Source organism: Podarcis filfolensis (genome assembly GCF_964270895.1).
Source record: "Podarcis filfolensis genome assembly, chromosome: 7".
Classification (NCBI taxonomy): Eukaryota; Metazoa; Chordata; class Lepidosauria; order Squamata; family Lacertidae; genus Podarcis; species Podarcis filfolensis.
The window spans coordinates 90,069,572-90,081,336 of NC_139603.1; the positions used below are offsets into that span (position 1 = coordinate 90,069,572).

The 11,765-nt window shown below is 53.0% G+C and overlaps 1 protein-coding gene across 2 annotated transcripts in view; it reads left to right on the top strand.

Annotated features, from left to right (window-relative positions):
• PPP1R16A (protein phosphatase 1 regulatory subunit 16A) overlaps positions 1-11,765 on the top strand; it is a 53,255-nt gene extending 41,490 nt beyond the window's left edge. For both annotated transcript variants that reach the window (XM_083622115.1, XM_083622116.1), the window contains exons 7-11: positions 1,739-1,864; positions 4,280-4,355; positions 5,920-6,049; positions 7,564-7,723; positions 9,801-11,765. In XM_083622115.1, coding sequence (XP_083478241.1) covers positions 1,739-1,864; positions 4,280-4,355; positions 5,920-6,049; positions 7,564-7,723; positions 9,801-10,184 — 876 coding nt within the window. In that variant the 3' untranslated portion in view covers positions 10,185-11,765. The remainder of the gene's footprint in view (positions 1-1,738; positions 1,865-4,279; positions 4,356-5,919; positions 6,050-7,563; positions 7,724-9,800) is intronic.

Here is an 11,765-nt window from a genome sequence, read left to right on the forward strand (position 1 = left end):
GAGCGGGGATGTCTCCCCCCCTCTTGCTCCAAATGCTGGCATCTCCTTTCCCCATACAAAGCCCAGAGAAGCCCAGACACCTGGCTTGAGAGCAGTACATGTGTAAAGGATCTAGGAGTCTTCGTTGACCACAAACTTGACATGAGCCAACAGTGAGACGCGGCAGCTAAAAAAGCCAATGCAATTCTGGGCTGCATCAATAGGAGTATAGCATCTAGATCAAGGGAAGTAATAGTGCCACTGTATTCTGCTCTGGTCAGACCTCACCTGGAGCACTGTGTCCAGTTCTGGGCACCACAGTTCAAGAAGGACACTGACAAACTGGAACATGTCCAGAGGAGGGCAACCAAAATGGTCAAAGGCCTGGAAACGATGCCTTATGAGGAACGGCTAAGGGAGCTGGGCATGTTTAGCCTGGAGAAGAGGAGGTTAAGGGGTGATATGATAGCCATGTTCAAATATATAAAAGGATGTCACATAGAGGAGGGAGAAAGGTTGTTTTCTGCTGCTCCAGAGAAGCGGACACGGAGCAATGGATCCAAACTACAAGAAAGAAGATTCCACCTAAACATTAGGAAGAACTTCCTGACAGTAAGAGCTGTTTGACAGTGGAATTTGCTGCCAAGGAGTGTGGTGGAGTCTCCTTCTTTGGAGGTCTTTAAGCAGAGGCTTGACAACCATATGTCAGGAGTGCTCTGATGGTGTTTCCTGCTTGGCAGGGGGTTGGACTCGATGGCCCTTGTGGTCTCTTCCAACTCTATGATTCTATGATTCTAAGTTGCCAGGCCCAGGATCTTTCTTTGAAGGGAAGGGTGGCAGAATATGTAAGATTTAAGGGCACCTGAAGGCCACCGTCTCAGCCCACAAAATGCAGTCCAGTGAGTCTGCCTGATCTATTCTCTGCCTCGGTGTTGACTCTGCACCTGCTGTTTCAAAGAAGAAGGAAACTGCTCAGGTGGTGTTGAGCTCCATGCCTGTCCTGCTGCAGCCAGGAAAGCTTTTCACTTATTTGCTTATTTCCTAAAATTTATACACCACTTGATTGGTTAAAAAAACCAAAACACCTCAAAGCGGTTTGTGAAAAAGATAAAACAATAAAATGACCAATAAGAAAAATCAACAGCAATGCAATGGTATCTCGGGTTACAGACACTTCAGGTTACAGACTCCGCTAACCCAGAAATAGTACCTCAGGTTAAGAACTTTGCTTCAGCATGAGAACAGAAATCATGCTGTGGTAGCGGAAGGCCCCATTAGCTAAAGTGGTGCTTCAGGTTAAGAACAGTTTCAGGTTAAGAACGGACCTCCAGAACGTATTAAGTTCTTAACCCGAGGTACCACTGTAATATAAAACTTTCAAAAATTAAAAACAGCAGTAGACCAAAGAGCAGATTAACACTCGCACCGGCTTTCTGAACATCTGAGTAGACTTGTATGAAGAAGAATGTTCTTAGCAGGTGCCGGAAAGGGAATAGCAAAGGCCCCTGTCTGGTGTCACTAGGCAGGGAGTTCCAAAGTGTAAAAGATCGATTCTTACCAGCTGTTACGTGGCGCCTGCAAATCCACCGTGAAATGGGTTTGAGCATCTCCGTGGGTTTAAGGCAGCGGACAGGCGATCCCACCCAGGTCTTCCTCACCTGAAGCCGCAGCTCTGGCTGAATTGGTGGGACGTGGCTTCTGCGCCCTCCCTCTGAGGGTCCTGCCTTGCCCTTTCCTCACTGCCCTCTCTGCTCCGCAGCTGCACATCGCCTCTGCCAACGGCTACCTGGAGGCAGCCGAGCTGCTGCTGGAGCACAAAGCCAGCATGAGCGCCAAGGACGACGACGGCTGGCAGCCCCTCCACGCGGCCGCTTGCTGGGGCCAGGTGAGTGCCAGAGACCTCCGGAAGGAGGAAATGGGGGGCCGGTGGCCTTGCAGAAGCAGCCTTGGCATGGGGAGCCGTGGACGCTGGCAGACGCTCCTCCAGGGCAGGGTGCTGCCCCCCAGTGGCCCAGGCCGCTCTCTGCAGCCTTTTCCTGGCAGATTGTTGACCATCGTAATCCCATTAATCTGAGTCCGTCTAGAGACCAGATGGCCCTGGTGATCCTCTGCTCAGTTCGATAAGCCAGGGATTTCCTAAGGCAGCTGGCGGTAATGCAAGCAATTAGCCAGCCATTCCAGGGCGTTGGCGGTGGCCGCCGTGGGTACGGGAGCTCTGCAGGAGGGTTCTGGCGCTGGTTGCTAGAGCAACCCCAACCCTGGGGAAGCTATGGGCAGGTTCAGGGTCTGCAAAGCCAGCGCTCGGCAGAGAGAGGATGGGCGGAGCTGAACAGACTGCAGGAAAAGTAATAATAATAATTTATTATTTACAGCCCACCCATCTGGCTGGGTTTCCCCAGCCACTCTGGGCGGCTTCCAACAAAACATTAAAATACAATCATTCATCAGATACTAGAAGCTTCCCTAAACAGGGCTGCCTTCAGATGTCTTCTAAAAGTCAGATAGTTGTTTATTTCCTTGACATCTGGTGGGAGGGCGTTCCACAGGGCGGGTGCCACCACCGAGAAGGCCCTCTGCCTGGTTCCCTGTAACCTCACTTATCACAGGGAGGGAACCGCCAGAAGGCCCTCGGAGCTGGACCTCAGTGTCTGGGCAGAACAATAGGAGTGGAGACGCTCCTTTAGGCATACTGGGCCAAGGCCCTTTAGGGCTTTCAAGGTCAGCGCCAACACTTTGAATTGTGCTTGGAAATGTACTGGGAGCCCATGTAATTCCAAGGGGCAGGGAAGGTTTTACAGGTAAGTTGATTCTTTTCCAGTGACCTGAAAGAGTGCCAGGAAACAGGAGAAGGTTGAAGAAAGTCCTTCTTCATGCAGCGCCCAGTTAAACTCTGGAACTCCCTGCCACATGAGGCAGAGATGGCCACAAACCTAGATGGCTTTAAAAGAGGATGAGGCAAATTCATGGAGGAGAAAGAGAGGACTGTCAATAATAATAATAATAATAATAATAATAATAATAATAATAATAATTTATTATTTATACCCCGCCCATCTGGCTGGGTTTCCCCAGCCACTCTGGGCAGCTTTCAATAGAATATTAAACTACAATAGTCTATTAAACATTAAGAGTGGTGCCACCACCAAGAAGGCCCTCTGCCTGGTTCCCTGTAACCTCACTTCTCGCAATGAGGAAACCGCCAGAAGGCCCTCGGAGCTGGACCTCAGTGTCCGGGCAGAACGATGGGGGTGGAGACACTCCTTCAGATATACTGGACCGAGGCTGTTTAGGGCTTTAAAGGTCAGCACCAACACTTTGAATTGTGCTCGGAAACGTACTGGGAGCCAGTGTAGGTCTTTCGAGACCAGTGTTATGTGGTCTCAGCAGCTGCTCCCAGTCACCAGTCTAGCTGCCGCATTCTGGATTAATTGCAGTTTCCAGGTCACCTTCAAAGGTAGCCCCACGTAGAGCGCATTGCAGTAGTCCAAGCAGGAGATAACCGGAGCATGCCCCACTCTGGCGAGACAGATGGCTTCTAGCCAGGATAGCTCTGCTCTGCTTCCATGGCTGGAGGCAGCAGTGCTTCTGAATCTCATTCCTGGAAACCCCAGGAGGGGAGAGTTGCTCTTGTGCTCAGATCCTGCCTGTGGGCTTTGCATTGGAGCATCTGCTTGGCTGCTATGAGAACAGGATGCTGGACTCGATGGGCCGTTGGCCTGATCCTGCAGGCTCTTCTTATGTTCATATGTGAGGCGCCATTCCTCCGATAGCCAGAGGTACCAATTGCCCTCCCTTCCTGCCTTGCTGGGAGGTGAACTTCCTGGGAGCCCCTGACTGGCCACTACTGAGGAGACAGAGCAAAGTGGACCACCCCCATCGTTCTGCCCAGACGCTGAGGTCCAGCTCCGAGGGCCTTCTGCGAGAAGCAAAGCTACAGGGAACCAGGCAGAGGGCCTTCTCGGTGGTGGCACCCGCCCTGTGGAACACCCTCCCACCAGATGTCAAAGAGAAAAACAACTACCAGACTTTTAGAAGACATCTGAAGGCAGCCCTGTTCAGGGAAGCTTTTAATGTTTAATAGGTTATTGTATTTTAGTGTTCTGTTGGAAGCCACCCAGAGTGGCTGGGGAAACCCAGCCAGATGGGCGGGGTATAAATAAATAAATAAATTATTATTATTATTATTATTATTATTATTATTATTATTATTATTATTAGCGCTGATCCCAGCAGCCTAGCTACTGTCTCACCCTGTCACGGCTGCCTCCCTTTGCTAAAACCTCTTCTCTCCTGCTGGCAGATTCACCTGGTGGAGCTGTTGGTGGCTCATGGAGCAGATCTCAACGGCAAGTCGGTGTTGGATGAGACCCCGCTTGGTGAGTAGGTTGGGTGTGTGTGTATGTGCATCAGAACTGGGGCAGCTGCTTTGGCTTCCTGGGCCCAGGCCCGTTTTATTTCTGTTGACGCTGACGGCTGCGGTGCAAAGGCGAATAGCTTTCAAGGCCGAGAGAACAAGGACCTTGCTTCTTTTTTGCTACTCCACCCCTTCCCAGGGCACAGTCTTCTCCTGCTCCCTTGGGGCTGGGCAGTGGTGGTTGCACTCTGGCAAATCCTTAGCGCAAACCTCAGCGGGCAGAATCTCATCGCATCTTATGCCTTCTGCCAGTGTGCAATTTGGGGGCAGGGCTGTAGCTCAGCGGCCGAGCCTCTGCCTTGGGTGTCTGCATGCAGGAGGTGCCATGTTCAGTCCAAAAGGGCATCTCCAAGTAGGGCTCAAAGAGACTCCTGTCTGAATCCCTGGAGCAGCTGCTGCCAGTCCGTGTAGGCAATATTGAGCTAGGTGGACCCATGGTCTGATTCAGGGCAAGGCAGTTTCCTAATCACATCATTCCAAGAATTCTGTGTATACAGTACTCAAATATTGGGCACGCCTAAATCCCTGAACTGCCTTGCAGCTACTGGATGAGGCAGTGAGCGAGAGAGAGATAGAGGGAGAGGGAGAGAGCAAGCTCCTTTGTGTAATAGTAATAGTAATAGTAATTTATTATTTGTACCCAGCCCATCTGGCTGGGTTTCCCTAGTCACTCTGGGCTAACAAAATATTAAAATACAGTAATGCATCAAACATTAAAAGCTTCCCTAAACAGGGCTGCCTTCAGATGTCTTCTAAATGTCAGGTAGTTGTTTATCTCTTTGACATCTGGTGGGAGGTTGTTCCACTGGGAAGGCGCCACCACTGAGAAGGCCCTCTGCCTGGTTCCCTGTAACCTCACTTCTCGCAGCGAGGGAACTGCCAGAAGGCCCTCAGAGCTGGACCTCAGTGTCCAGGCAGAATGATGGGGGTGGATCCACCAAGTGGGTCCACTTGGGTTACAAAGCTACGGAAAGAGCTTTTAAGCTGTCTGCCTCTCTTCGCTGGGCAAGGCCCACTCAGAGCAATGGCACTGGAAGGCCAGGAATGCTCGCACGAGGTATCGCAGGAACTTGGGCAGCCCAGCAAGATCTCATAAGAGCACCCCGGAATTGGTGCCCTGAATGGGCCTTGCTCCTTCCACGCCAAGCGAGGCAAAGAGCTTAAAAGCTCTTTCCACATCCCAAGCGGAAACCCAGCAGAGAAACAGCTTTCAGGCTCTCTCCTTGCTTGGAGTTAACTTGTACGATTTCAACCAGTCCCTCTTAAACCGTGCACATAAGCAGAATTTGGCACTTAAGGTCTCTGCTCTATTTATTTTTTTAAAAGTCTCTAGTCCTTCTGACTAGAGGAAAATCTGACAGTGTCTGTCTAGATCTTGGCGCCCCTGAACTGGGCTTGCTGTGCCGTGTCCTTGCTGCTGGGCAGAGGCTCCAGGTTCGGCAAAGGTGATGGAGGGAAGAAGGGTCTGGTCCGGAATGTCCCCCACGCCCCCGGTTCCTGACTCTGGCCTTTCCTCTTCCTGCCAGACGTGTGTGCCGACGAGGAAGTGCGGGCCAAACTCATGGAGCTGAAGCACAAGCACGACGCCATCATGAAGTCCCACGAGAAGCACAAGTCCCTGCTGCAGCGACGCACCTCCAGCGCCGGAAGCCGAGGGTACGGCGTGCGGTGTGGGCTCAATGTGTGGGGCCAGAGGAGCCTGCCAGGCCCAGAAGGGAAGGGCAGGAGGAAGAGGAGGGATAGAGTCTTCAGGCAGCTGAAGATGGAGCAGGCTCAAATGAGAAGGAGATTCTGAGTTTAGGAGGAACTTTCTGGCTGTGAGAGCTGTTTGACAGTGGAAGGTGTGGGATCTTCTTCCTGGGAGGTTTTTAGACAGAGGTTGGAGGGCCATTGGCCAGGGGTTCTTCAGCTGTGTTTCCTGCATTGCAGGGGGTGGACCAGACCCTCAGGGTCCCTTCTATGAATTTATGAGTAGGGAGGTGGAGCAAAACCTCTCTGGAGACTCTCCCCCCCCCCCATTTTTTTATAGATTTTCCACATTTATAACAAATATAACAAATAAAACACACAAAAGAAAACACATTGCAATACTGAAAAAAACCCCAAAAAGCAAACATATGGACTCTTATTACTTCTAAAACTCAATCTAACTTGCACTGTTATCTGACTTCCTCAAATCCCCCCTAACTGAATTTCATTGTATTACCTTGTAACAGTTCTCCAAAACCATCTTTCTAATAAAATTAACTCCTTCAGTTTACTATTATCTTCTCTTTTCTTAATAATCTAAATCCATAATGCTTTACAACTCATTCTTATTCTAATCCTAAGCCTATTTGATACTTTCAAGTGACTTCTAATTATCTTAGGTAAAGGTAAAGGGACCCCTGACCATTAGGTCCAGTCGTGGCTGATTCTGGGATTGCGACTCTCCTCTCACTTTATTGGCCGAGGGAGCCGGTGTACAGCTTCCGGGTCATGTGGCCAGCATGACTAAGCCGCTTCTGGCGAACCAGAGCAGTGCATGGAAATGCCATTTACCTTCCCGCCGGAGTGGTACCTCTTTATCCACTTGCACTTTGACGTGCTTTGGAACTGCTAGGTTGGCAGGAGCAGGGACCGAGCAACGGGAGCTCACTCCGTACGGGGATTCAAACCGCCGACCTTCTGATCGGCAAGCCCAAGAGGCTCAGTGGCTTTGACCACAGCGCCACCTGTGTCCCAATGTAATTATCTTATATTACAGTATTTAGCTAAATACAGTGGTACCTCGGGTTACATACACTTCAGGTTACATACGCTTCAGGTTACAGACTCCGCTAACCCAGAAATATTACCTCGGGTTAAGAGCTTTGCTTCAGGATGAGAACAAAAATCATGCTCCGGCGGCGCGGCGACAGCAGGAGGCCCCATTAGCTTAAAGTGGTGCCTCAGGTTAAGAACAGTTTCAGGTTCAGAACGGACCTCCAGAACGAATTAAGTTCTTAACCAGAGGTACCACTGTAATCTTTAAATTTCTTCCAATCTTCTTTCTGATTGCCGATTCTCCCAGTCAGGTCGGCCAGCTCCAAAAAGTCCACTGTCTTCATCTGGAGGCTCTCTCTGCTTTGAGGGGCTTGTGCAGAAGCGGTTCTCACCCCCTCCCTGCCCCTCTTTCTCTCACTCTCCAGGAAAGTGGTGAGGCGAGTCAGTGTGACCGAGCGCAGCAACCTCTACCGCAAGGAGCACGAGAGGGAGGCCATCGTCTGGCAGCAGCAGGCCGAGCAGCGGGAGAGCGAGGGGGAGGACGAGGACAGGCAGACGGACGCCGAGCTCCAGCCACACGTCTTGGTGAGGGGGGGGGGCTGATCCTGACCGGGGGGGCGGGGAGCTTAGCCCCTGCCCTTTGGGCTAGCCGCCCGTGTTTGCTCTCAACAGCCATGCCGCTCTGCTGGGACCCCTTGTAATACCACACCCCATTTCTTTGTCTCCCCCCACAATCAAAACACACCTCAAAAAACAAAGCAGCTCTGCCTTCGAATCGGCTCCAGCTTGAGTTTCAGTTTAATTGGAGGGCTTCTTTTTTAATCACCGTATTTTTCGCTCTATAAGATGCACTTTCGCCCTCCTAAAAAGTATGGGGAAATGTGTGTGCGTCTTATGGAGCGAAGGCAGGTGGGAGGCTCTGCTCAGTGTGGAGCGTGTGTGCGGCTCTTGGGGGCTTTTCCCCAAGAGAAAAGCCCCAAGAGCCACACACACACTCCGCGCGCTCTTTAAAGGGAGTGCGGCTCTTGGGGGAGCCTTAACCGCGCACAGCCTCTCCCAGGCGGGGGGAGCCTTCATCTCCCTGCACGCGGCTATCCCATAAGCCAGGACAGCCAGCGGGATCACTGCCATCAATCCTGCTTGCTGTCCTGGCTTCTGGGATTCAGAATTTTTTTCCTCTTCTTTTCCTCTTCCAAAAACTAGGTGCGTCTTATGGTCTGGTGCATCTTACAGAGTGAAAAATACGGTACATTTCTACACCACCTTTTTCTTCCAAGGAGCTCTGATTCTCCTCCTCCCTGTTTTATCCACACAACAACCCCGTGGTGTAGGCTAGGCTTGAGAGGCCCAGGGTCACCAAGTGAGCTTTGTGGCTGAGCTGGGATTCGAACCCTGGTCTCAAAGGTCATAGTCTTGCACTCTAACCCAGCGGTTCTCAGCCTGTGGGTCCCCAGATGTTGTTGGACTACAACTCCCACCATCTCTGAGCTCCTGCCATCTCTGAGCTCCTAGCTAGGGGTGATGGGAGTTGTAGTTCAACAACATCTGTGGACCCACAGGTTGAGAAAGGCTGCTCTAACCACTACACCACACTGGCGCTCGCTGGCCTGAGACTGGTTTGGCACCCTCTTTGAAGTCTAAGGAAAAAGGAAACGTGCTACGAAAGCCTACCGCCCAGGGAAGCAAAGAGACAGCCTAAATATATCTGCCCTGAAGGATGAGCAGCAGGGAGTTTCACAGTCCAGAAAAGGGGGACCAAAGTGATCATGGGGGTGGAGAGTCTGCCCTGTGAAGAAAGGTTGCAGCACCTGGGAATTATATGGGCTCGGCCCAGTATACCTGAAGGAGCGTCTCCACCCCCATCGTTCTGCCCGGACACTGAGATCCAGCTCCAAGGGCCTTCTGGTGGTTCCCTCCCTGCGAGAAGCCAAGTTACAGGGAACCAGGCAGAGGGCCTTCTCGGTGGTGGCACCCGCCCTGTGGAACGCCCTCCCACCAGATGTCAAAGCGATAAACAACTACCTGACATTCAGAAGACATCTGAAGGCAGCACTCTTTAGGGAAGCTTCTAATATCTGATGAATGGTTGTATTTTAATGTTTTGTTGGAAGCCGCCCAGAGTGGCTGGGGAAACCCAGCCAGATGGGTGGGGTATAAATTGCACGTAGGTAGGAATGGGATTGGGGCTGCTCCGATGGGAAGGGAGGCATCGTGCTGCCCGAGCCTCACCGCCACTCTTGTCCCTCCTTCTCCGCCTTCCATGCCTGACCTTCCGCGTACCGCTCCCCCCCCCCACTACCAAAGAACCAACAACTCATGGAGAAAGGAGATAGAAACCTCGGAGGAAGGTGAAAGGTGGCGGTTGAGGTCAAGGCGGTGGCCGCCCCTCTGCCACCGCCATCGCTGCAGAATCAATGTCCCAACCGTGTAGTAATTAATTAATTAATTAATTAATTAATTAATTAATTAAAGTGTCCCCGGATTCATTGAAAAAAATCTGGTAACCTTAGTCTAGTTTCCCCAGCAGGAAGGATTTCTGGTCTCTTGGGAAAAGTCACTTAACATTTTCCCTCTGTCTGTCCTCGGAGTCTGTCCTTGCGCGCTGCGGTGGTGGTGGGGAGAAGGTGCCATGGCTTCATCCTTCCTCCCTCTGTTCTGGCAGGACGCTGAGCCGGCCGTTGCCGTGGAGCCGGGGGAGCAGCTGTCCGAGAGCAACGGCTCAGCCCACCCCAAGCACCTCTACTCCAAGCGCCTGGACCGCAGCACCTCCTACCAGATGGCCACGCAGGACGAGCCGGCGGCCGGGCTCAGCAAGGAGAAGGCGCGCCACACCCTGGCCGACCTGAAGCGCCAGCGGGCGGCCGCCAAGCTGCAGAGGCCCCAGGCGGAGGACTTTTCCCTGGGCCCTGGCGAGGCCCCCAGCCCGGACTCGGAGCACAACTCTGTGTATTTCACAGCGGCCAGCGGGGACCCCCCGCTTCTCAAACTGACCGCCCCGGCGGAAGAGACTCCGGTGGAGAAGAAGCGCTGCTGTCGACTGATGTGAGCTCGGAGGGAGGCTCTCCTCTTCCTCCTCCTCGGCACCCTTTGAACCAGGCCTTGTGCCCCTCCTGGCTGCGCCTGGTGGGTGCCCGGCGCCTCTGGAGCTTGGATGCAGCACCGAAGCCAGCTGCTCCCCAAGGGCTTGTCTGCGGGAGAGGCAGCACCCTAGACCAACGGAAAACCCCAGCTCCCTGCGGTCGCCGGTGCAGAAATATCACCTGCCAAACTACAGTTCCCTGCGTCTTGGTCTCTGGAATGCCGCAGTGCATGCTAGGATACGCAGTCCCAAGGGAACGACTTCTCTGTGTTGGAGGAGGCAGCTGTCGGGCAGCCCGTGTGCTCTTGTCAGTTCTGAAGGGAGAGTCCCTGCGCTGCTGTCCTGGCAAGTCTTGGGGATGACGAACAAGGAGATTCTGCTGCGTCCATTGCGCTGGTGCCCAGGGCGCAAGTGGAGGCCAACGCCCTCGTCCCGGTGCTGTTCCAGTCGGTTGCTCTGCCCTTGCACAGGGAAGTGGCAGCAGGTTGTGGCTGCTCCAGAATCGCCTGGAGGAAGCCAGGTTTCCTGGGAAAAGGGGACACACGAGTGAGGGGACCTGAGCGCCTCTGCAGGATCCAGTTTGCCCGAAATCATGCTGAATGTTCTCTGCGGAGTTTTCTGTGTCTCTGAAATGTGCTGAAGCGGGTGGGTTGGGTTTTACAAGGGAGCTGGGGGTTGTACTGCACCACTTGCCATCCCAGCGGGAAGGGGGGCAGGAGGGTGGAGGCACACCAAAAGGCTGTGTGTGGGGCACCCCTTTGCTGCTCTGTCAGGCCCCCTCACCATGCCCTTCTCCTCTTCCTCGGAGCCGATCCGTCGCAGAGAAGAAGTGCGTGTCGGGAAAATGGGTTTCTCCTTGGGCAAAGTGGCCCTCAGCTGCTGGAGAGTGGGGCCGTTTCTGAGACTGGGGCAGTTGAGGGGGCACCTGTGCCTTGGCGGATGCGAGGAAGGGAAGGGGCTTCTCCCCATCACCCTTCGTTTGAGTCCAGCCCTGGGAGGGTCTGGCAGAGCTGGTGTCTGTGTGCGTCCTGGTCCCTCTGGCTTCTCACTGCTCCTCAAAGCCCCAACAATGGTGACCGCAAAGCGTCCCCGGCTGCTTCTGACATGAGCGACGGGGGAAGCAGCCGCTAATTTCCTGCAGCCGCCTTAGACACAGCCCTGACCTTCTGCCGCTGTGGCAAGTGGACAGGCCTGCCTCTTCGGAGGGGGCCGCCTCTTGGGCAAAGCGCTCCTGTTTTGATCATGCCTGGCTGCCTTCAAAAGGCAGCCGCAAGCCTTGTGTCTCCAGGATGTTTCTCTCTGTCTTTACCGTGTGGCCTTCGCCAGCCTTTGCACTCCAGCCTCCATCAGCCCCCAGCCGGGCTGAGATCCAGGGGGCAACCAGCTGGCAAAGGCTGCTCCTCATGGATTTTTCTATTACCTTTTGTATCCTCTTTTGTCTTAAAAAATTGACAGTGTTTTTCTTCTTCTAATGACTTGTTTATATTTTAAATCCTGGTGTCCCCCCGCCCCCTGCCTTTGATAAAGCAATAAATTCAGTGACCCCTC